Genomic DNA, 23,870 nt, shown 5'->3' on the forward strand with positions numbered 1-23,870 from the left:
GAAATAATTAATCACAGAAAATGAATCAACAACCATTTTCAGCATGCAAAAATGCCAAACATTTGCTGCTTTTCTCTTTTTTAATCATTGTAATTTAAATATCTTTGCATTTGTGTTTATTGGTTGGACAAAAAAAAAAACAATCTGAAGATGGATGTTATTGGCAGTCAATCTCCTGATTGATCAATTGATAATGACATTGAGCATTAACTGCAGTATACAGTATTTGTCAGCATTCAAATAGAATTTTGAGTTTCCTAATTCTATATATGAAATGATGGGTGATAGCAGGACTAAGCACTCAACATATCTGAGTGCAGGATACACTGCATTGATGGAACAAGGAACAAGACCAGTGGTGCACTGACACGTGATATCATACACACAAAACATGAATGGAAGAAGGAATTTGAGAAATGTCCAAAAGTCAACAGAGACGCAAATACTCCACTAAATGGCCTCCTGAGGTTTCATTGTTAACTCGAGTTGTTACTCATTGCGGGAATATAATCCAAGATTGCAACCTGCCTGTCAGGCCTCAGCTCCCACTGAAGCGGTTAATCATGAATGAGCAGGCAGGTGACTTACAGAGTAGTCTTGTTATGTCTGGCTGAATTTTGAAGCGTGAATGTAGTCGATGCATCACACTGCAGACAGGACAATGCTGGGAGGAATTTGAGGACATTGATCAAAAGTTAAGAGCAAAGGTCACTGATTGTGGGAGGCCAAAAGGTAATGGAGCCAAAGTGGTGCAGGAGCTCTGAAGATAATGAGCATGTGCTGCTTTTCATACTCTGGTTACTGTGTATTAGTATGGAGTTGCAAAGGTGGGGCCGTCTGTAGGGGAAAGAGAATAAACAACTAATGGGCAGAGAATGAAAAAGAGGCAGTAAAGCAGTAAGCAATGTCAATGCCTTCCAAGATATTCTTGAATTATCAACTGAGTCTGTCATTACTGATCTGATTACTAGTAGGCACAAACAAAATTATTACATTTAATATCAAAGATTGTACTCACTTTGCTTGCAAACATTTTGCAGAAAATCATGACATCTACTTCACAGATTTTAGCTCCTGACTATTTTACCATCAACCTGCCCCTCTTTACAGTCTTGAGAGTTAGGAATTGTGGAGGGAATACTCTGTAAGTGGACTTGTCAGACCCTTCCTCAGGTGATGGATCTGTGCCAGCAGAAGCAGTCTTACCATTTATTCTCCTCCTTGTGCTTCATGTTCACTTGGGTCCATCCCCGGCTCTCTCCCCCTCTCTAGTTCCCACTTCCCTCTCGCTTGGCCCCGCTCAGTCTGTCTCAGCACAATCAAGTGCCGCCGTCAGCAATGGGCATTTCATTACCTAAGTGCCAATTCCTTAGCAACCGAGCAGGTACTAGAGCATTTAACCACAAGCTGCCAACCGAATGCTAATGAGAAAGCTCATGCCAGTGTCTTAACCCTCACTCAGTAAATTATTTTAGCCATTATGATGAACCGATCACTGTAAATAAACAGGTTGGGCTTATAATATAATTAAAGTGTTTAATTTGGGTTTTTTTTCCTACCAGTGCTAGTGCTACCCATGTATGTTTTCATATAGAAACAACTCCCTCTAAATTATCCTAGCTCTGTTGATCAGGTTAGGCTAATTCCAATGTTGATTTATATAACCTGGTATGTACAGGAAGTTTGGTTATGGACTAATTATAAACATGTATGTGTATGCAGTGACTTCATGCTATGTTCGCATCCTGGACATCTGCTTGCTAGTACAATGCTCACTGAGAAAACCGAGTAACTTTAAAAAGAATCAAAGGCATTTTATAGAGGGTGAATCAATATGTCTAAGTAGGCTGCCTAAATAGATTCAATATCTTTCTGGGCTGCTGCCAGGACTCTGAGAGCTCAATGTATCTTTCCCTGTCCCTTTGTCCCATTAATGTCCCTGTAACTTGATTACACATGATTGATAAGGACACTTTCAGAGTCCCTGGCACACCAGATGCTTTAAGTGCATTTGTGTGACTGGTAAGAACTATGCCGATTTTAAACTCTAAATATAAAAAAAAAAAAAAAAAAATCCACATTTCTGCAGTTGCATTTTAAGCAATGTCTTGGATTTATTAAAAAGAAGAAGAAGAAAAAAAAAGCAGATACTAAGTAATAGGGCAGCATACTGAGTTGACCCTAAACTGAACAATCCGGGTTCAAGCATTCAAGTTAGAAAGCATCAACCCTCCTAACGTGTCTTTAAGCACGACAGTGAATCCCTACCACCTTCTGGATTGCTGCGCCGCAACTGAACCACAACCTTTGACCTCCATGTGAAGGGGTGGTGGCAAGTGAAAAGAGAAGTCCTTAAAAGGATCAATAAAATATCTCATTATCACATTAAACGAAGTGAGTGATTTTAACATAGACCAGGTAAAAGAGAAAGTGAAATGTGGTTGAGAATATGGTTAATACTGCCCTCCAAATGGTATTGTTGCCTCCCAGAGCAGAGCAACTTCTCAAACATCTCCCTTCCCCCAGGCTAGTGATGGGGGAAATGGCCATCATCAGGTAAAATGACCCCTAATGCCTACTGAAAAGAGCGGCTAACTTTACGCGGCCAGGTCATTAGGGAGACAAAAGGGCAGGCCAAACAAGAGAAGACCCCCAACCACAGCTACCACACCCCCTTCCCCCCAGTCAAAGAAGGACTCCAAATGTAGCCTAGGTCTGCCTCACAAACACTCGTCTCCCCATGATTCCCCACTTACGCTTCAGTCCTCTGTGAGCAACAGAGCAGAACAGGACACTCCCAAGTTGGAAAGGCATGAGGCATGTAGATAAATCTGGAGTGGAAAAATTAAATGGGATGTTTGCATTTGGCTGCTGTTCAGCTGAAGTAATCTGAATGACCGAACGTGTGTTGAAACTGATAATAGTCCTGCGCAAACATCCTCCACTGCCTTCTGGAAGAGGCTGACAGTCATCGCATCGAGTATGTTAACGATGTTTGCAGATGACTTGGAGGTCAGGAGGGGACCTAAAGGACGACTGAGGAGGAGGAGGGTTTGAAAGGAGAAGAGCAGGGGCTGAGTTTGTATGCACTTCCTGGTGACATGCGGTACATGCACAAAGAGCCCTGCAAACATACATGTAACAAAACACACACACAGTGTTGTCTCACTTGATTAATAAAATTGCGGTCCAGACATCAAAGTGGCATGGTGTTTGTGCATGCAAGCATTTACAGCACTACTGAGTGACCACACATGTGCTTCCAGACACTCAAAAGGGCCTAGAGCAAGGCACAGGGCCAGGCCTGGAAGGAGCAAATACCAAGAGCTACGCAAAAGCAACATGCAATCCCTTCCTTTGAGGACATGGTGAAGAATGTGGGTGGTGAGTGCTAAGTTTTGCTAACTGGGAAATGCCATACCTCTTGCTTTCTGTTTAGACAAACACCAGTTGGCCATGTGCCTTTATTCTACCTCCCCCTTAAAACAAACTAATATAAGATGGTGAAAGGTGGTGAATTTTAGGCACTTTTTTTATGATTGATTAATTACTTCATTTTGTAAAATATCAGAGAACAGAGAAAAATGTTGATTACAATTTCAAAGAGCCCAACTTGAAACCCCAAAGAAAAGCAGCCACCCTTCACTTTTGAGAAGCAGGAGCCACCACATGTATGCACTTTTGCTTGATAACTGGCTTGGTATTCACAGATGAACTCAGTAATTGTTCTGTTAGTGAACTCATCGACTCATTTTTCAAGCACTTATTTTATCACTAAAAAAAATAATAAAAACAAGCAATTGAAATGTAAGTACCAAAGTGATTTTTCAGTGTTTGTGAATATTGAACATCCAAGTGAGAGCAAAGTATTTGGACAAGAAAGACAGTACAAAAGATACAGGAAGATCATATACCAAGTCGCTAACAGTCTTGTATGGCCAAGCACTTGGCCATCACCATAATAAAAGTTGCTTTAAACTCAAAGTCAGTGCTATTTAAAAATGGCTTTTTCTTTAAGTTGAGCGCCTGTCACATCCGGGGTCAGGTTACTCTGGCCCGCCAGCCAACAAAGGGAAGCAGAACAAAAAGGAGCAGCTCGAACCCTGGCAGTGACTTCTGAAAGACCTGGTTCACTGAGAGCAATAATTTCACCTCATTTAGAACGAAATCCCCGTGAATAATTTCCCGACATGAGAACCCGTCTCACTAACCCGGAATGGGCCGGATGAAGTGTGCTCGGGTGAGTGCATGTGTGTGGGTCGTCCTGATTCTCCCCCCAGAGACCTACCAGGACAGGAGTGGTTTTTAAGATCTGGGTGGTTACCTTAGCACAAACACATACACAAAATTACAACTGTAAAGTTAAAAATTCAATGGAAGATCAAAGGTACAAAACAGTGCAGTGTCATCTACCTTGATTGACAAGTGATCTCTGGAAAGTTCATTAAAAGTGCACTGCGGCAAAGTCCCAAAAAAAGAATAAAAAAGCAGTTTTATTACCCCCAAGGTTATGGTGTCGAGAGGGTTATGGTCATGGTTTCAGAGTTATGGAATTAATTTAAGGCCCTCATAAATATCGTAATGTCTGCCTGTGTGTGTGAGCCTAAACCCTTTTCACCCACCTGCAGATATAAAGACAAAACGCAATGAGAGTTTGAAATATCTGAGTTCAGGGCAACATAAAATTTTAGCTTAACCTTTAAGATTGTGTGTGTGTGTGTGTACAGTATATGTGTGTTTGTGTGACAGAGACAGAGGACAGCAGTGTACCTCCATAGTATCCCCCTTCCTCTTCATTCTTTCAGAACTCTCTTTATGCTTTGATGAGCAGGGCACGACAATACCCTAAGTCTTTAGAGACGCCTTGGTCCCTTTTCCTTAATCCTTTCTCCTCCCAACAGTTCCTCCTGCCATGAACGTGAGATTGCTGCCCCAAGGTGGTGTATGACTGGGGGTTATTGTTTTCAATAACCCTCCTACCTCTAAAAACATTTTTGTTCCCCTTAATCTGAGACGGAGAGAAAGGGGAAAACAGCATATATGATAATCAGAGTCTAAGGACAGGTTAGTGTGCCCACTGAGCTCAACTTCAGAGCTTTGATAATTTGCCGTGATGGAAGACAGTTGGTTGTGGAGAGAGGGTTTAAAAAGACAAGAAGCCAACAACAAAGACTACCCCCTCCCCACCCTTCCAAACCCCACCAAAGGCCGGCCTCCCAGCCTTTGTCAACACTGATCTAAAAGGGAGAAGTTGTGGCGGTGGCCTGAGGGTGATAATCTACAATCTGTTCCAAAGCTGAACGTGTATTCCACAATCGTCGCTCAAGACTCCCCCAGCAGATACAATAATGAAGCCCCCGTCCCTCCCCCCACAAGCTCAATCTCCTTTTCAGTGCTTAATAAATGGGTAAGTCTGCTAACAGTTTGGTCTCAAAGTTTGATGTTGATGAAAAAACTTCTTTCTTCTCTGCACATTTCAATTCCTGTTAATTCAGCCAACCAGCGGCAGAGAGGAGTGAAATTAAAACGCCGTCTCCTTGCTCTCGGGAGATTTCATACTCTGCCCTGGTGCTACCCTTCATTCATATGTATATGCAAATACACACAACAATACAACTGTGCACACTATATCGAGAAACACACATTGAAATACACAAGAATCAGGATGACACATGAGCACATTTCAGCATCATCACACTCTGCACACATCCATTATTAAAGCTAAAATGGAAAAAGAGCTCTCTTGGGAAAGGGGCTTTTTAATAAACTTCAGACTCTATCGGTTTTCCGGAGAGGGGAGGTGATGAAGCATCACCCTTTATCAGGACCGTCGGCGCTTCATCTCAAACCAACCGAGTGATTTGCATTGCGGATCTCATTTCAGCTTCTTCAAAAGTAGTGATGGCCAGGCTAAAGCAAGCGAATCCAAAACACAATAGCCATGACTGACTGCAGGTAATCCACCAACTCTAAACCTTCAGGCCGAATTGATGACATGATGGCCGCCCTTCTTATTTTCTTTTTATTTTCAGTTGAGGGATAGTAATTCATCAGGCGTTACGTATCACAGTGATACAGAGATGAGGGTATAGAGAATGCAAAATAGATCATTCTTTACATGAAATTGTTTCTAGTGCAATTCCACTATTTTCAATTATTTCTAATTCTCAAAACAGCTACAACTGTACTGAATAAAGTGGAGTGATCTCCCTTCTTTGGCAGTTCTTCATTTGCAACTTTAGTTGCGATCAGCAAGCAATCCCCACGCTCCCTAAGCAAAACCAGACCACAGTATGTGTAAGAGCTGTTGATGGAGTTGTTGATGAATAAGAATGACTACAAAATTGCTTGAGCAGCTGCTGACATTTTTTCTGAAATTTAATAACTCGCTTTGTGTTCTGCAGGAAGAACATTTCAAACACAAAGGCTTAAAATCCTCATTCTCAAGCCAAATACAGCAAATAACAAACCCAGCCTGTTCTTCTAGTAGTTTGAATGGTGATATACTGTACAGTCCTTCATTGGTTTGTTTAGGACCTCAGCTGTAATTAGCTTAGTTACTCCTGAGCATTGTATCAGTTACAGCAGGCCATTACTTTCCTGATTACACAAAAGTGATATCAACCCTCCATCAAACCCCTGGTAAGACAGTAAACAAGTTAGCCCACCATCATGTTCAAGTAGCAAATGTTACAGGGGTTAGAAAGCGTGATATAATTACTAAATTTCAAATTATAATCCCATACACTACTTGTTACTACAAAAGGAATCACATTTCTATAACACAATAATGCATTACGCCTAAACCTGGATGTTCATATTCCAATGAAATTTTAAGACTTGAGATAAACTGACTTGGAATACAGATGTTTTTACAGTATAAGTGCACCCTGACAGGCCTCTCCATCTAGCTGTCTACTTACATAGAATTAGTCTCAACAGAAATTATTTTGCTGTGTTGGTTTTAGTTTGCAGCGCTTAGTCAAATCTGAGATGCTTTATGCTTGTGCACAGAGCAGCCTGTGCTTTGTGAGGGTGCATTCTGTCAAAGAGGATCAGTGTTTGAATAGCAACGTCTGAAAATGACACCAGAATTGATGCCAAATTAAGATTATGTTAATTGACAGTACGGTGTGGTGTCATGTCATATATGCACAATGCCATTAAGAAATATGGGGCAGACGGCACGGCAGTAGGCTGGCTGTGCTACCAAAAGCTTGTGTAAGGCTTTAACATAAGAGTGTGTGCGTCTTTGTGTGTGCGTGCACTGAAAAGTGTGTGGAGTTCTTTATCAGGAGGGCTGTGTCCTCATGAGCACAGATGAAGTCCAGAAGCATTTAGTTTAGTCTACTGTCGAGAAGGCTCTCTCTCCATCCTTTATTTCCTGTCTCTCAAGACACCCATCTTCCAAAAAACACAATAAAGGAGGAGGGGTGGGCGCTGTTGGCAAAGACACAGAAGCAGAGGGAAGGACAAAAAGCAGGGATAGGAGGTTAAAGGAGGGGAAAAGAGAGGAAAAAGAGGAGAGAAATCTCTTTTCAATTCCTGCCATTGTCTTGATGTAGATGGAGCTGATCAAGATTCCGCTAGCATCGTAACCAGCAAGTTCAATCTGCACAGACTGAACACAGAAAGAGAGAACCATACTGAGAGACAGAGCGAGAGACATAGATGGAGAACAACAGTGTGTTTAAGAGTGACTCACATACACACAGACATTCAAAAAAAACACACTAGGACAAAGAAAGAGATTTGGCTTGAATGGGAGCAACAAACACACCACTTTAGAACCTAGGGCTCGACATTAAGGCTTGTCCGATTGTCCGGGACAAGTGCATTTTTTGTAGGGCAAGTTGAAGAGAAATTTATTTGCCCCACTGGACAAGTTAAAAGTCATAAACAAAATTTTAAAAACAATACTGTGCGTCTTCTCGGTATGTGAATCTCATTGTGCTGGCTTTTAGTTAAATGATTAACTGTTACATTCAGAATACAAATTTAAAACAAATGCATTTTTCCCCACGATACAGCCAACTGAGAATGCCTTGATCGACCAATCAGGAGTTGATCCAAATAAACCGCTTGCAGGCCAAACATTTTACCTCAGAAGAACTGTGGCGATGTTCTGTCAGGCTCCGCAGCCCGGCCAAGTGCCACGGAAAGCACCGAGAAGAAGAAACGTTACGACTGCGCCGAACGAAAAGAGAGAATTAAAATTTGTGAGCAGTCAGAAAGATGAATCTGACTGGAATCTGACTCATCACACGTGCCTTTAAAACATCATCCCAGTAATGTCTCAATCATCATTATTAAATGTGAGAAGCATGATCAATGATTAATCTATGGAGCTCATATTGAAACAGACTTTACAAAGTGTTTTGGTCTATAAATACCATCCAAAAATCTGGGACCTGGTGTGAATTTTGTCTATAAATACCTTATTCAACCTTTTTGACGTCTGAATTCTGCAGTCGCAAAGAAAGTAGAAAAGTAAAGAGAGTCATGGGCTGGCCATGAGATCAGCTTTCAAATAAATTTAGGAGAGTTTCAAATACAAACAAACGTAAAAGTCAGCAAGAATCATAAAAAAGATATTTGTTTAATGCATAACACTGTTGCAATTCAATGCTTAATAAATAATAGGGAGAAATTTCATCATAAATCTGTGCAGTTGTTACTTCATTGGAGAAGAATATGGATTTCTGCCTGATCCTTACTCTGGGAATGTGTCAAGTGTTTCTTTGGTTGGTGTGAACACGTCTGACCCTGATTCCACCCCTAACCCATTCATACTCCCTTTGGCCTCAGGTGAAGGCTCACTGGAGGCTGAGCTGTTGCCTTTCACTCTTCCCTTGTTTAACTGGAATGGGACGCCTGGAGGCTGGATAGTCCTGCAGCAGCCTGAACCCTGCCTGGACCAGAATGAGGACCTTGAAGTCAACAGGTGAAAAAGGACCCGGGGGAATTCCAGTGGGAATTTTTTAACCAAGGCCTGATTGAGATCGACTGTGAGTTTGGATGAGGGAAAAGAATATCCGTGTTATCTGTGCTGAGTTCCCTTAACCTGGACATTTCTCAAAGATACAAAACTAGTGCTCACGGTCGTACTCAGACAACAAAAATTAAATTAAATGCAGAGTGACTTACTGTACCTCCAGAGAAACTCAATACAAACCCTCTACTTCAGAAATACATCAAATTCATAATCAATACAAGTCCAAACCAACCCCATAGAGAGGTTTGCTTGACCTTTTGAGCACTTTTAAACATTCACTCCATTCATCTGAGACAAGTATTTGCAGGCAGCCAATGGAAAACATGACATTTCATATTTTCTCATCTACTTAATACATTGAGCTTGCATGCTGAAACAAGTCCTTTGCTTCATGAGTAACAGTTCACTGACCTCAAGGCAGTCAACCGCAGGTAGTCAAAAAAAATAACCACAAATATTTTGGCGTGTGACTTGAAATCCATGCCATTAATGCATCCTATTTTCTTTTTATTATCTAGTTACATGAGTCATTTTACATTGTCTTTTTATATTGCCTTGTGTATCTTTTTTTCTTATGTAAGGCACTTTAAATTCCCTTGTTCTAGAAAGGTGCTATACGAACTTGCCTTGCCTTGCCCTGCCCCCTGGACGTACTCCAAAAGTTAATCTGTGAAAATTCTCAACCAAGCCATCTATAAGACCAAACTGCTGGTCTACATGCTTTCGACTTTTAGATACTCAGGAAGTTCTAAATCAGAAAAATACTAAACCAGCAGCTAAATCCTTGTCCTGTAGTCATAACTCGGTTTCAGTCGAGTTTACAGAAGTCTAGAGGATCATTGCCTTTGGACATAATCTAGGAGGCAATTTCCTCTAAAACATATTTGGTAAATTATTAGTATATAAACTTATTTTGTATAATGCACTGTGTCATTCCCCCTTACTAACTACCTTTTGTGCTTGAGCTAATATACAGTATGTGTTTTGTCATTTACAAAGGAACACTGCAGTGAACATGCAAAAAGGGTACATGTTTGCCCTGTTGAGCACAGAATAAAAAGGAAGGCCTGATTTATGTGCAATGCTCTTTTTCTGACAACCCATCCAAACAGGCCACATAGCCTGCTGAAAAACCAAGACAGTGCAAACCCAAACTCTCCACATTCAGCGCCTCCCTCCATCCTAAGAGCCTTCTCAAACATGTCTGCTTCAAGTGCTCTTCCAGAGTATGCCTCTACCCTATAACAGTGCAGGAGAAAAAAAGATTTCTCTGAAAGATGGATGGAGAAACTTTCTATGTAGTTGTTGCTGTTTTTCTAATGATCACAAGAGAATTTGAGGGCATTTCAGTCTAATACAGTATAAGGGGCTTCAGAGTGACAATAAGGTGGAATTCGGAGAGGCTGATCTGGGCATACCTCTGGCAACAGCTCACGGTCTTTGATAGAACTTGTTCCCTCGGGCCAAGCCTCTCCAAGGCGCCATGCTTGTGCTGGAAAATGCTGAAAGCTGCCTCATGGCACTCGCTACATTCCTGCTTCTCTTTTTTTTATTTTCTTTGAGGGGGGGTTCAGTAAAGTGTAAGTGAAACAAAAACAATGAAAGAGATAATACTGATAATTCAATGTCATACACTAGCTAATGTGATTTAAAAAGACAGCTATTTAAAGGGTATATTCAAGCAAATTACAGAAAAACATAATGGTGTATGTTCAGTTTGTGTGAATTTTTACGATTGAGTGTCTCCTCTCACCTCATTCTCGCATTCTGATCTTTTTATTTCCTTTTCCTTTCATTCAACAGTTCTAACCTTTAGCCAAACTTGTGTTATTTCTCTTCTTTTGTACTTTCCTTTACTCTATTTACATTTTTTTTCCTCTTCCTTCTCCTCTCCTTGTCTGCCCTACTCTCTCCATCACTCATACTCTTTAATCATAGACACTGCTATATTACACTCTCTCTGATGCAGATCTATTTTCCATCCTCATAGTTGCACTCCATTCTTCAAATAGTGAACAAAATGGACATGCAGGACATACAGTACCAAAAAACAAACCCAACAAAAAGACCTTTTAAATGCCACATATCTGCATTTAAGAATTGCAAAAAAAAGTTCGTAATTCTGAATATAAGTATCAATGCTAAGTATGTATCTATAGTGTGCTCCACGGGTCTATCGTATTTCCATTACAGGTCTTTGAATTTCCATATCTGCGTTGGCCCACAACCTACTGTATGCTAAGGCCATTTTCCAGTGCGATTATGTTTCACATTTCTCAATTGTTTCTGACCATTTGACTGACTAGCGGAAGAGTCATCTCATGTTTCTTGTGCTACTGATAAGGTCATTTTATATTATTGGACTCTTAGATTCTGGCCATTGATTGCAATGAGCTCAGACTGTATTCACATCATATCATATCAGTTTTACAATGAGCTGCTGGCTGGGGGAAAAAAAACAACATATGGTAAATTTTGCTGTCGTGGTCCACTTGGTGTCCATAAAACCTTCTAAAAAAAGATACTATTAAGACTGCAGCACGTGTATGAATACACAGCTTTGTTACTGTCATTCATAGCCGGTTCATGACTTTATTAGCTTCAGTCACATTGTTTTTGCTATATGTAATACATTGGCATTTGCTCATTTTAAACAAACAAATGGTTCATATATACTACTACCACAACCTCAAAACCTCTTGTGGAACCAATTCTGTTGTGCATGCACTGATTACTACAAGTGAAGTACGGATTTCAGCGATGCATTAATTTGGAACCTGTTCATTGTTGAAAGCAATAACAATGCAATGGCTAGGTCAGATAAAGCGACACATACTGAATTATATTTATGTCTCAGTCTGATGGAGAGATTGTAAAGCCCGTGTGTCTGTATCTATGTCTGTATGTGAGTATGTATGTGTCTATGCGTGCATGTGTGTGTATACAGATACACACTCAAGCCAGTGAGACATCCTCAGCCAGATATCTGTGTTTGTCTCTGAAAGCCATCACATCCTTGCCATTGTTGGCTAAAACAACAGAGGCAGGCCGAGTGCCTCCCTCCAGACAGAGAAATCTGTCAGCCTGGAGGGCAAGCAGAGAGGCAGAGAAAGCGAGGAAAATTCCTGAGAGGTTTCATCTGTCAGGAGAGTTGTCATCTTAAGGGGTTTGTCAGAAGACACACATATCGTAAATTCTATAACTCAGGAATAAAAAGGAAACTCTACCGTCTTAGATGGCATTAAATTTCCAAAGTACCCATTTCTCTTCTTAATTGAATCCACATAGCAGCTCAATATCCTTCAACTATACATGTAACACCTATCTTTTCATTCATTTTTAGTAAGTTTAGATAAGTGCATCTTCTGAACATGAACTAAAACTAAATTCAGATTTAGTTCAACTTGGATCTTATTTAAAAGAGCACTCAACTGATTTAGGAAGTTCCAATGAAACCACCATTATCCTTTAACTGACTTTAATAATTCACAGTTCTTGAGGAAGCAGAGCGAGAGACACAGGGAGAGGCATATGGAATTAGGTCAGAGGCTGGTGACAGGTCTGCACCTGGTTGTTAATACTATGACAGCTTTACAGGACATGGGATTCCAGTGTAATTACAGGCGGAATCACTGTGAAGTGGGAATACTGGGAGGAGGAAAATGACAAGTGTGAGAATATAGAAAAGGGAGGCCAGGAGCAGGGAAACAGGTGGCGCAACAAAAGACTCGGGAAGAATTAAACACGTGGTAAAGGAAAGAATGGAGACATAAACCCAAAATGGGATGGGTCTACAAATTGTCATATATCACCCCTGCCTGTCACAAAGATGCGTCAGAGAAACATCCAAAAGAGCCAACCAAAACATGTTCTAGGCACAAGACATGTCCACACACGCGCACGCGATGACGGACAGACGTGCGCAGGTCATCATCCATGATTGAAGATGACACCAGAACGTAAGAAGAAAAATAAACACACAATGGCAAACCCAGAAGGAAACAGGGAGGACAAGTCACAAGGGAGAGAGGGGTGTTCATCCTGGGTTTATCATGACAACCCATCGACAAAGAGACGGATGAGGAGGAGGAAAGGAAGTAACGGAGACTGGGTTGTTGTCTGAGAGGCAAAATAGCACAGGCAAGCCAGAACATCCCATGATATGTTTGTGAACGTGAGACACCCAACTGTCAAGTCTCCCCTACTTCCTGTATGTGCAGAATTGTAACGTAAAAAGTGTTCAATCAGGCACACATAGGATAAGATTCAAAGTAGGGTAGAGTGCTTTATGTGAGTGAGTTGTTGACTAAAAGTTCTATTGTTGCAACAGTTAGACACCATCAACCCTACTCCTAACACTGCACAGGTCCCTGACCTCGGCCCTGTTGAACACCTTTGGGATGAACAGAAACACTGAGCCAGGCCTTAGTGTTCAACATCAGTGCCCAACCTCAATAATACTCTTGTGGCTGAATGGAAGAAAATCCTTGCAGTTCCATGATCTTGAGGAAAGCCTTGCCAGCAGAGCTGAAGCAGTTTTAGCATGGAAACAGGGATACCAGCATCACATAAGTGGCCTCACTGACAGGCATATGGATGGTGATATGTAACAGGTGTAAACCATGAGACAAGAAGGAACATGGTAGGTCTAATTTCTTAGCATTGGGTCAGTGCATTTTGAGCCCACATACAGAAGGTGACAGTATGTAATCACCCTTTTAGGCATGTTCTTTCCATTTCTTTCAAACCACAGAGTAAACTTATAGTGTGTTAAACTATTTCCAGAGGAAAAGTTTATCAAAGAAGTCCCTAATGTATCCTACAGCAAAAAGAATTTACGGGGGAAAAAAAAATAAAAAAAAGTTTCATTTTCTTCCCTTGTTTTCTATTGATCTGAGCTGCTCTGGTGTGACAGCAGTGCTGACCTAAATACAAATCACACAAGGGTTTCTGCTACCCCCCTGGTGTCCTACCAAAAGGCTTTTCTCTAAACCTGATGTTTTTGGCGTATTGACAGTAAGTAGCTGCTCTTGCCACAGCAGCTGCCCTGCTTCAGAAATGCAGTCTTGGAGCAGGAATTTTGTCACTGATCCAGTTCCCCAGAGGGAGCCCAAATCTCATGCAGACTGCTGCTCTGAGCTCTTTATGTCTGGGATAGAAGAGGGAGGTTTCCGGGTCACTGTACATCCAAGTCAGTTTCACTTTCCTGTTCCAAAACTAAAGAAAAGTTTAACTGGGACTTTGACACAAGCTAACTTTACTTTTATCTCCTTTTAAAACAACACTGTTTGTCAAAGACTGCCATCTTTACCAACAAATTACACACTAAATGACTCATTTAGTCATGATGCACCAATGACAGCCATTTTGGGGCACATTTTGTTTGAGTAACCACAACCACAACTCCCAAGGAGGAGCCATGTAGGAGACCTTGTGCATGGCAATTTAATAAATCTTTTTGCCGATGGTGCTGCTCTGCATGAACTTTCACATTAGAAGCATCAAGATCTTTTAAATGGCTTTTTCCTTTAGGGTAGTAAGTACAGCAGTGTTGAGTGCTCTTGGTGCATATTGCAGGTATAAACTAATAAATCACAACAATAAATTTATAGTTCTCCTACAAGATATACAATGTATTTGGACAGGTTCAATGTTAAACAGTATGTCTGTGTTTACACTGTGTTAACATCTGACTGAAGTGGCAGGCATGTCACTGCATGTAGGTGTCTTGACGTATTATCCGGGCCATCTATGATTCTTATCAGCATAAGAGTGATACACTCCTGGTTCAGGCTGGGATACAAGTCAAGGTGAACACACTGTGGTTAAGTGGTCCATTCCTCCTTTGCTCTCTTCCATCTTTCATGTCTTTTTCATTTCAGAGTCCTTTATTGCTATGCCAAGCAGGTTCTCTGCTCCCGCATTTTTAATTAAAATCTAAAATGTGCAATAACTCTAGAGACTTTGGGCTAGCTGGCAAATAGGTCCATTGGTCTTGTTTCTCCCTTCAAGCCTGCACTGCCTATTTCATCAAAGCCTTCCATCAAGCCTTTCTGTTTGTCCAATTTTGTTCACTTCACTGCATAAATGCTTTGAAATAAGCCACACAGGGTACACGGATTTAGCAGGGGTACACCTTTGTAGAAAAGCTCTACACCAAGCAAATGAATCCCACTCTTAGACTATATCCTAATCCATTGAAGGACCCTGAGAAAAATCCAATCCTTAAAGTCAGTCTTCCTGACTTCCCATGACTCCCCAAAGACAAAAGGCTGCTTGTGCAGACATGGACTGGATAAAGACCCTAGTGCTTTAGTTCAGTCACCTGGGTGCGGCTGCGTAGTGTTCTCACACACTTTCCAGAGCCACAATGAAATACCATTCATCTCCCCTTTGGAAATACCCATGAGTCCAATATATAGTAGGTTGTCATGTTTAAGCGTTCTGTAGTGATGTTCTAATCCGTTTCTAGAATTTCTTTAAGACTGTAAGATTAAAACATGAGCAGGAGGTAGTAAAGCCTGATATCTAAATTATAAGGCAGTAAACTTAGGCTACAGGATTTCCCAGAGTGCTTTATAGCAGAGGTGGAACACCTCACCTGAAATAAAGACTGCCTCCACTGAACACAGAGGAAGTTATTATACTTGTATGAATTAAAATTAACCTTCATAGGAAATGAGCAGAGGTGCAAAATCAGATAGCAGAAGCACTATATTTAATGAGAGAGGCTTCTGTTTAGACCATCACACGGTACCAAAGCTAATCATTAGGATCTCAGCTCAGCTCAGATGGCCACCTCCGCTAAAAAAAAAAAAAAAAACTATCTTGGGCATAAACCTGGGCTGGAGTATCAATGTACTATCAACATTACAGGAGTATCTTCTACTTTTCTATTAACTGTGGTTGTGAAGTGACCCCTACATTTTTTATTAAAAAGTTTTTAAGTGTTCTTGAAAAAAAGGGAGTCAGCTGCTCTGCGTATGATTGGCATGTCTGTTATGGAAAAATTGCAATACGATGTCATGGCTACAAACCAAAGTGCTCTCTCTTCTCCATTTTCCCCATATCTTTCTATCATTATCTGCTCACGTATCAAGAAGGCGAGGAGGGAGGAGGCAGCCAGGTAGGAGCTTGTACAGGTTAGGAATTCCAGTCGATTCCGGGCCTCCTCCTTGCACAAACAGTGGAAAAAAAGCTCAAAGTTTTCCCCATGGCCTAGGCTCAGTCACTGAAGGAGCACTATTGGAAAAGAGGGGAGGGGGGGCTCACACAGTCATCCCACATCCCACCCACCCCGAGGAGCATTCCAGAGCACTGTCTGCTCGCCCATCATTAAGCAGGACCACCTGCTGGCAAATCAGGACCCCCATCATGTTCTCAGCAAGCCTGGCTAACCCCATTACCAGTGAGCCTCTGGACTGCTGTACACACAGATCATAAAGAGTCAGTGGTATGTTGAGCAGTAAAATGCCGCTCATTAACATCCCACAAGGACTTTTGATTGTCTAACCAGCGAAGCACACTAGCTGCACTTTGCATTAAATGTTTAAAAAGATGCAGCATAAAAGGGACAAAGAAATGATCTTTGATGCAGCTATTGCATGACTACGCACTGACTTCTGACCGGTTCATCTCTGCTCCTCTAAAAACAGACAGATTTTTTTTAAAAGGGAAGGAGAAGAGGAGATCAAGGCAGAAGGAAGAAACAGCCCTTTGTTGCTGTTGTTCGTCAGGGGTTTGACGGAAAGACTGGCATCAAGTCATCAAGAGCTGAAACAAAAGCAGCTGATAAACAGAGCAAGTCAGATAAGATCTCCCTGTCCACTCAACACTTCTCCATCAAGAAGGTTTCCTCTCTTCCAAACCCCCAACACCTCCGCCTTCTCTCTTTGTTGTCATTAGCACAGCAAAAAAGGACAAAAGAAAAAAAAGAAATGGAAATTACAATTAACACTGCACATACTTTTTATCTTCTGACCTTTCTACAAAATCTGGAAGACAAGGCCTTCTGTTGTGAGTTTAATTGCCCTCCTAATCCACTTCTACAAAACCAGAGCTTCATTTTTGTTTCCCAAGACACAGCAAATGACTGTTTGATTCGGTGTGACACATCATCTGTTGACTCTCTGCACAGCGCGACAACAACAGCAACATTTTACTGAATGGTAGCTTGAGAACCAAACAAAGAAAGACATTCGGTGCCAAAGGCCCTCTGCTTATCTGCTCTGGCAAGATGCAACCAAACATGGTACATTTTGAGATTAAGAGTTACACTTTTTTGCTATTTCAGTTTCTTATTTCAAACAGAGAAATGCCTGTGAGGGTGTCAGTAAGTAGAGATAAGGCATAAGGAAACAGAAGAGTACACAGTAGATATAGCAGTCAGCATTTTAAGAGCTGGTCAGAAGCGCAAGTTTTTCCTGAGACCCTGTAAATACTCCTCTAGAGAGAGCCACTCTGTGGCAGAAGAAAGACTGTAACCAAGTGAGTGGCCCTGAAGTGCCAGCGCCCTGTCCAAAGAGCACAGGAGCAGAAAGAGTTTGAAACACAATGCCTGATGGCATGTATCTTCACCCAGCCCTGATCCAAACTCTAACAAATATGCCACAGCAAACACAACATCCCTCACAGCCCACGTCCTGTACAAAAAATATCCTGTTTTTCCTTCATTCTACATCACTCATCTTATTTTCCTTCATGTCTGAGTCCTTCTCAAAACTCTCAGCGGCAAGGAGCTCACACAAAGCCTTTTTTCTTCAACTTTAGACAGTGCACCACCCCACCTATCTCTCTGCCAGGCATTCCTGAGTCTATCCTAGCTATCGAAAATGTCAAGAATGAGGAGAAAAGCAGAGGAGGGTACAATGAGCACTGCGGCAGGTAGAGTCTTGTCCTGCTGCACTGACATCCCACAGTTGCCGGGGGAAGTGGTTGCATAGAACGGATGGGATCTGACTTGACTTCCTTAATTAAAACTCTGCACTAGAACAAGCCTCAAAGCTCATTCTCCTCCGGATGGAAGCATGCCAGCTAATTATTGGGGCCAATTTCACTCACCAAGAACCAAATACGGATTTCATGGTGGGATCTGCACCTGACAATTGTTCCAGGGTATTATTCCTTGGATGATTAGTGCATAAAAGCTCCACCTTCTTCCTAGGAAACTTTTGAATCATTTCACACATTTTTCAACTAGATTTCTGTCTAAAGTCTGCTGATGACTTCTTGAGGTATTCCCTGCGGCTATTCCTTCAACTATAAGGCGATATGAGAAAATGAGGTTATGTGAAGTAAACTCTCTTCAAACACAAAGCCCTGAAACAAAAAGTGCACATTCTAGACAGTTTCTAAGAGCCAAGAAACTCCTCTTTCCACAACAGGAGTCCAAAAAGAAGAAAAAGGGGGCTGAATGAAAAGGTTAGCAGTGCAGTGTTTCGTGCTTGGACAGACAAACAGAAGAAGTTTTATGTGTGTGCCAAATGCAACTTACCACTGCAAACAAGCTCCATCTATTGGAGCATCCTGCCATCCAGAAATGTTTAGAGGCAAGTACCCAGAATAAAGACCCTGCAACTCTGAAACAGTGATGGCCCCAGAAAGCCTTCAGCAAGGTGATTCGTGCTCTGATTCATTTCCCCCTGCTGCTCCCGGCCGGTCTAAGTGACAGATTCAAACTATGAACAGCTGCCAACATTGTCAAGCACCAGTTAAAGTTAAACAGCAGCAAGCTCACTGCTCAGTGGCATGGGGGCAGAGGCTGCTACAGTCTCATGGTCACAGTAGATCCTAAGATTTATTAGTCATGGCTGTATGGTTCGTCTCATAAGAGTCTGACAAATTACTTTTCAACCAAAAAAGGACTCAGAGGAATAAAAGGATTCCATTAACTCTTTTCATGCTGCAGTGCCGGCATACCAAACAACGACTATAATATAATCTCCAGTTTTTCCTGAAATTTTCGAAAAGCCCCTTAAAAACAATTTTGAAAGCTTTTTCACGTGTGGGCACGTTTGATCCATTCATTGCCTGCTTTCTGCTGTTGCACTCTCTCTGCAGATTAAGAATCTATTTTTTTTTCTTTTATAATGAAGTTAAAATGGTGGGAACAGTTTTAAAAAAGTGTGGGAACCAGTTTTGCTACGTAAAGCTTGTCATGCGTTACGTGTATATAAGTGTTAAGCAGTTTCACCTCTGACTCAGTGAAATGGCCCAGCCACTGGGTGCAAAGGTCAGGAATCATTGCTTAACCACTCCAACCCTATCCTTAAAGTGTTTATCAGCCACCTCAAGGCTTCACCGGGAAAGGCTAGAGCCTCACCATGGCAACAGACTGACTCAGATGTCCCTTTTTCATGCAGTTCCGGGAAACTTTGACGCTGTGAGCCCGAGGCTATGCAATTTTAGCAGCCACTGGTGTATGAAATCCTTGCCTCCTTAAGTGACTCACAATTACAGTGAGTCTTCGAACCGCAGCATGGAGCCTATAAATTTCACACAGGTAACAAACTCTATCGAAACACATCACAGCAGACCGACTTATCAAATAGCAATGATAAGCCCTGTTGGGCATACAAATGAACTTCCATACATGTTCATCATTCCAACAAAACGTACTGTATATTCCAACCCATATAGAACATACTGTAGGTCTTGTTCCATTCACAACAAACTGGCTGCTTACCTTCCACGCAGTGTTCCACGTCCTCCAGGTTGCGCAGTGTAATCCTCATCAGACTTGAGTTGAGCATAAGTTCGTTCTTGTGTTCTGGTCCCATGGACTCCGGGGCAGGGTTGAGAAAGAATATGCGAGTGTCGCCTGTGGCGACCTGGTTGTCGCAGATGCCTGGGTTGCCAAAGCCACCGATCATCACCTTGTTGCCGCCGTCCAAGAGAATTTCGCGGTTGACATTGGACTTCCCTTTCAAGTAGCGCCACACCCTTACCTTTAGCCAAACAACAAAAAGACAGCACACTTTTTAACCTTTTGTCAAAACCAAAAACATACGTCATTTTTTTCATTCAGTATACACAGGGTTGCTGTTAGAAATGTCCAGATGTCCTTGCCTAGAGATGTCCCTGTCTGGCTCTGGATTTAGTTGCTAGAATCAGGGTTTACCAAGAATTTTTATTTACACCTCTGCAACTGAAATATCCACTGACTTTGTGGGCAATAACAGTGAGTAAATCTCATACAAAACATTCAGGTACAGATTTTGTCCATCCACTGTAAAAGTAAAACAAAAAACACTCCATGCACCAAAAGATGCTACATCACAGGAAGGCTGCTTTATGCACAGTCATGAGGGAGCTCGCCCTTTCCGCTCCATGTTAGCTGTCTTGTCTCATTTCTGCACTTGGTGGTGGTTTCTGTTTCCCGAATGAGAGCCATGTGCCTCTAATCTACTCCATTCATTCACTAGGAGACGGGAAAGCCAGCGGGCGCTGAGGAAAAGAGCAGCGAGAGAGCTGACCAATCATAACTTCTTTAGTTTGACAGATTATGGAGTGGTCTACCACAAGTCCGTGATTATGCAAAAGTTATTTTCACATTGAATGGCCACAGAATGAGGACAGAGGAAGGCTGCTTCCCAAGTGAAAATTTGCTTATTTGTGGAACAGTGGATGCTTTTTTTCCACCATGTGCTATTATGTTGTACATCAACATGAAAATGTACAGTTTCAGGTCTATCATGCACAGGTCTCACAGGAGTGATTAATGACAATGCAATGCATGACCACACATCTCTACTGCTTTCGGCACACCTTGCAGCACCTGTCCGTGCTCTCTGTGTCTCTGTGGTACTCTGCAGTGGTCTTACTGCATACTATGGACTTTGTTTTTATCCCCTAAGGACATCACTGTCATGACCACAAGACACAATCCCCCGGTGTGGGATGCAAGTGTTGGCACTTGTCTGCAACGCTACCGAATAAATCAAGATTCAGAGCATCATTTTTGCAGCCGCCGGCAAGTAATAAGACGCATGTTTTCACCGTTAATGACTGGAAATCAAGCGAGAGCTAAAGCCCCTCTACTGAGGGGGGCCAGTCTCCTGCTGCAACATGTTTGGGATGATTACATGGTCGGTTAGGCCTCCCCTGCAGCTCTGTAATTGTTCAGTGGAAATAAAATTTAAAAAAAAAAATAATACACTATCTATCTATTTCTGTAGGCAAAGTGGATTCAGTGTCAGTGTCCCTGGAACCGCTGCCAAATGCTTCTGGATGAATGGGTTTGTAAAATGTTTCTCAGGCAAGCTCGCTGATGCCGCTGACAGAGTTGGAGCAAACAAACTCCGTGGCAATGGCTTCCACCAGCCACACCGGGGTAAATGTATTAAATGGTACTCTGACTTCTCAGAGTCCACATTAAAAAAAAAAAACAAAAAACCGGTTCGTTCTCCTGCAGGAGGCAGGTGTCTTCTTCTCTGAGGCAATGCACTCCCGGGGAGAGTTCACTCGGCCGTGTCAGAAGCCACGTTAAAGCACTTACCTTGCAAGAATAGGTGTTATGCACCGGGTCCATGTTAATTATTTCGTCCACGGTGCCGGTCAAGACTATGTTGGCCTCCTCTTCCCTGTCCTCCAGGTCTTTCTCCGGGCAACTTGCGGCGCAGCGCTGCCACAGAGCCACGAGCAGCCCCGCCAGGAGCAGCGCTGTCCGGCCGGACCGGACCGTCCGATGGGAACCCATGACCGCCACACGGATGTGACCAGAAAAGTCAACTTCTCCGACTCTTTAAGTTTTACCGCCCGAGGCGTCCGACAACAAGCTCCGAACTCTGTCGAACGCGTTTCAATTTAGCACCGAGCCTCCTTTCCGCAACTTCCCTACGGACTACCAGTGTCTCTTTCACTCTGCAGCCCTGTTCCCCGCATCTGCAGCCCGGGTTTAGGAGAAAAAAAAAAAAAAAAAATCCCTCTCTGCCGCCGCCGGCTGGGAGACCAGGGGGGAAGAGTGGAAGGAGAAGGAAGGAGGAGGAAGGGGCAGGGAGCTCTCTCTCCAGGAATGCGACGGCACTGCTCTCTCCCCCTCTCTTTTCCTCTCTCTCGCGCACGCATTCACAGTGACGCTCCTGGATTTGCATGCAATCTGAATTGCTGATCCCACAAGTGAGGGTGTGGGGTGCGGGGGGGTCTAGGATGCCGGTAGAAAGTGGCTGTCCAACGCCGCCCCCAGTCGGGCAGACGGTGTCCTTACCTCCGGTCCTCATCACCCCGAGACCCTGCGGATGCACAGAGCAGGAGAAGGCAGGGATCCCGTACATTCTGACAGCCTCTGCGTGGATGGTATATTTGCCAATAATCAGATGGGTGCCTAGGGTGCAGGATATGTAAGCGTACCTGTGGGTCTGCAGACCTTTAACCTCATAGTTCATTGACTATGTTTAGTCATTTGTCACATTGAGCAAACAGTAATACATCTGTAGTCATGGCACATTGCTATGGGCTGTAGAACTAGGACCACTGTGTGCACTAAATGTCAAACTACCTCAGTGGTTGAACATCCATCCATGAAAGTGAACTCTACAGCTGAATAGGCGGGTGCAAAACTGACCCTATGTCATATACCATTAAAGATTCCCCTTATATCGTAAAACTTCCCATTTTTAAATCTATAAATGTTACCATATGGCTATTTTGTTAGAGCTCCTATTTAAAAACAGACAGTGCGTAAATTTCCACTCCTCAAAAGCTGTAATTTTAACTACCCTTCTATTCCCGGGAAAATGACAGGCTTGGTTATGCACATTTGCTAGAGAGGATATTTACAGAAATTTGTTCAACTAGGCCTCAGCTCTGACAGCTGAGTTAACCCAATAGATGTCTTTTTAATGAAATATAACACAGTCTCTCCGTGCTTCTGATTTTCTTTATACGGATGAGGTGAGGGTGATATTTGCACAAATGCTTCTGTTACAGGAGGAAACACTCTTCACACGCTATTCCTCCGGCCAAGTACAGTTAAAGCAATACAATGATTATATGATGATTATAACTGTAGCATTTTCTGGGAAGAAAAGGGATGAATCATGTCGGGTCAGTTATTTAAGGGAGGAGACCTGATGTCCTGTGAACAGCTTCAGCATAAACACAACCTCCCAGCGCATGACTTTTTCAGACACCTACAGCTGGACATTACTTATAGAAACGTAAAAAACTGGATAAACTATGTATTTCACCATCCAATATAGAGCATTTCTATAGGTTGACAGTTAAAGAGAGTATTAAAAAGAAAATTAGATTACAAATATATAAGATATACTATAAGAACTATTGGACAATAGTTTGAATATCAAGGAAAAATGGGAACTGGAGATAAGCACCATAACTGCAGATAACAACTATCATGAAGAGAGGGACATAGAATAAAAAACCTTTTACAATGTGGATTTATCCATTTTCTTTGTGTTCACGAACAAAAGTCACCAAGCATCCCTGTTTTTTTTTAAATATATATATATATATATATAGACACTATGAGGGTGTCGAAACCCTTGGACTACCCCCTAAGATATTTAGGCCTGCAATGTATATCTGAACATGTGACTGTACTGTGTGATTGACAAAAGGACATAAATAGAAGTTTAAAAAAAACAACTGTAGTGTTTCCGCATTCAAAAATTCAGTGGTACTCCCTGCCCTTCTCAACACACTAATTACAGTATAATACACATAGATAAATGGATGTCTCTGTTCAGTGAAAGTGTTGGAAGACCTTTTCTCATATGACTATGTGTAATGTGAGAGGTGTCCCTTGTGTTGACAAACCCACAGATCCACCAACTCTGCAGTTTCCTGCCTCAGCTGTAGCGTTTTAGTGTCTAGCATCTTTTAGCTCATTGTTTTAGTTTTCTGGCCCAGAAATTTG

The 23,870-nt window shown here is 42.2% G+C and overlaps 1 protein-coding gene across 1 annotated transcript in view; it reads right to left on the reverse strand.

Moving 5' to 3' along the window:
- The window catches only part of agrn (agrin), a 255,568-nt gene extending 233,698 nt beyond the window's left edge, over nt 1-21,870 (reverse strand). Inside the window, exons 1-2 of the mRNA XM_040152614.1 lie at nt 21,492-21,870; nt 19,680-19,941 (exon numbers count right to left, since the gene is read on the reverse strand). Of these exons, the coding sequence (XP_040008548.1) occupies nt 19,680-19,941; nt 21,492-21,692 (463 nt within the window). The 5' untranslated portion in view covers nt 21,693-21,870. The remainder of the gene's footprint in view (nt 1-19,679; nt 19,942-21,491) is intronic.
- Between the last annotated feature and the right edge of the window lie 2,000 nt (nt 21,871-23,870).

This window comes from Xiphias gladius, chromosome 18 (genome assembly GCF_016859285.1).
Source record: "Xiphias gladius isolate SHS-SW01 ecotype Sanya breed wild chromosome 18, ASM1685928v1, whole genome shotgun sequence".
In the NCBI taxonomy this organism is placed as follows: domain Eukaryota; kingdom Metazoa; phylum Chordata; class Actinopteri; order Istiophoriformes; family Xiphiidae; genus Xiphias; species Xiphias gladius.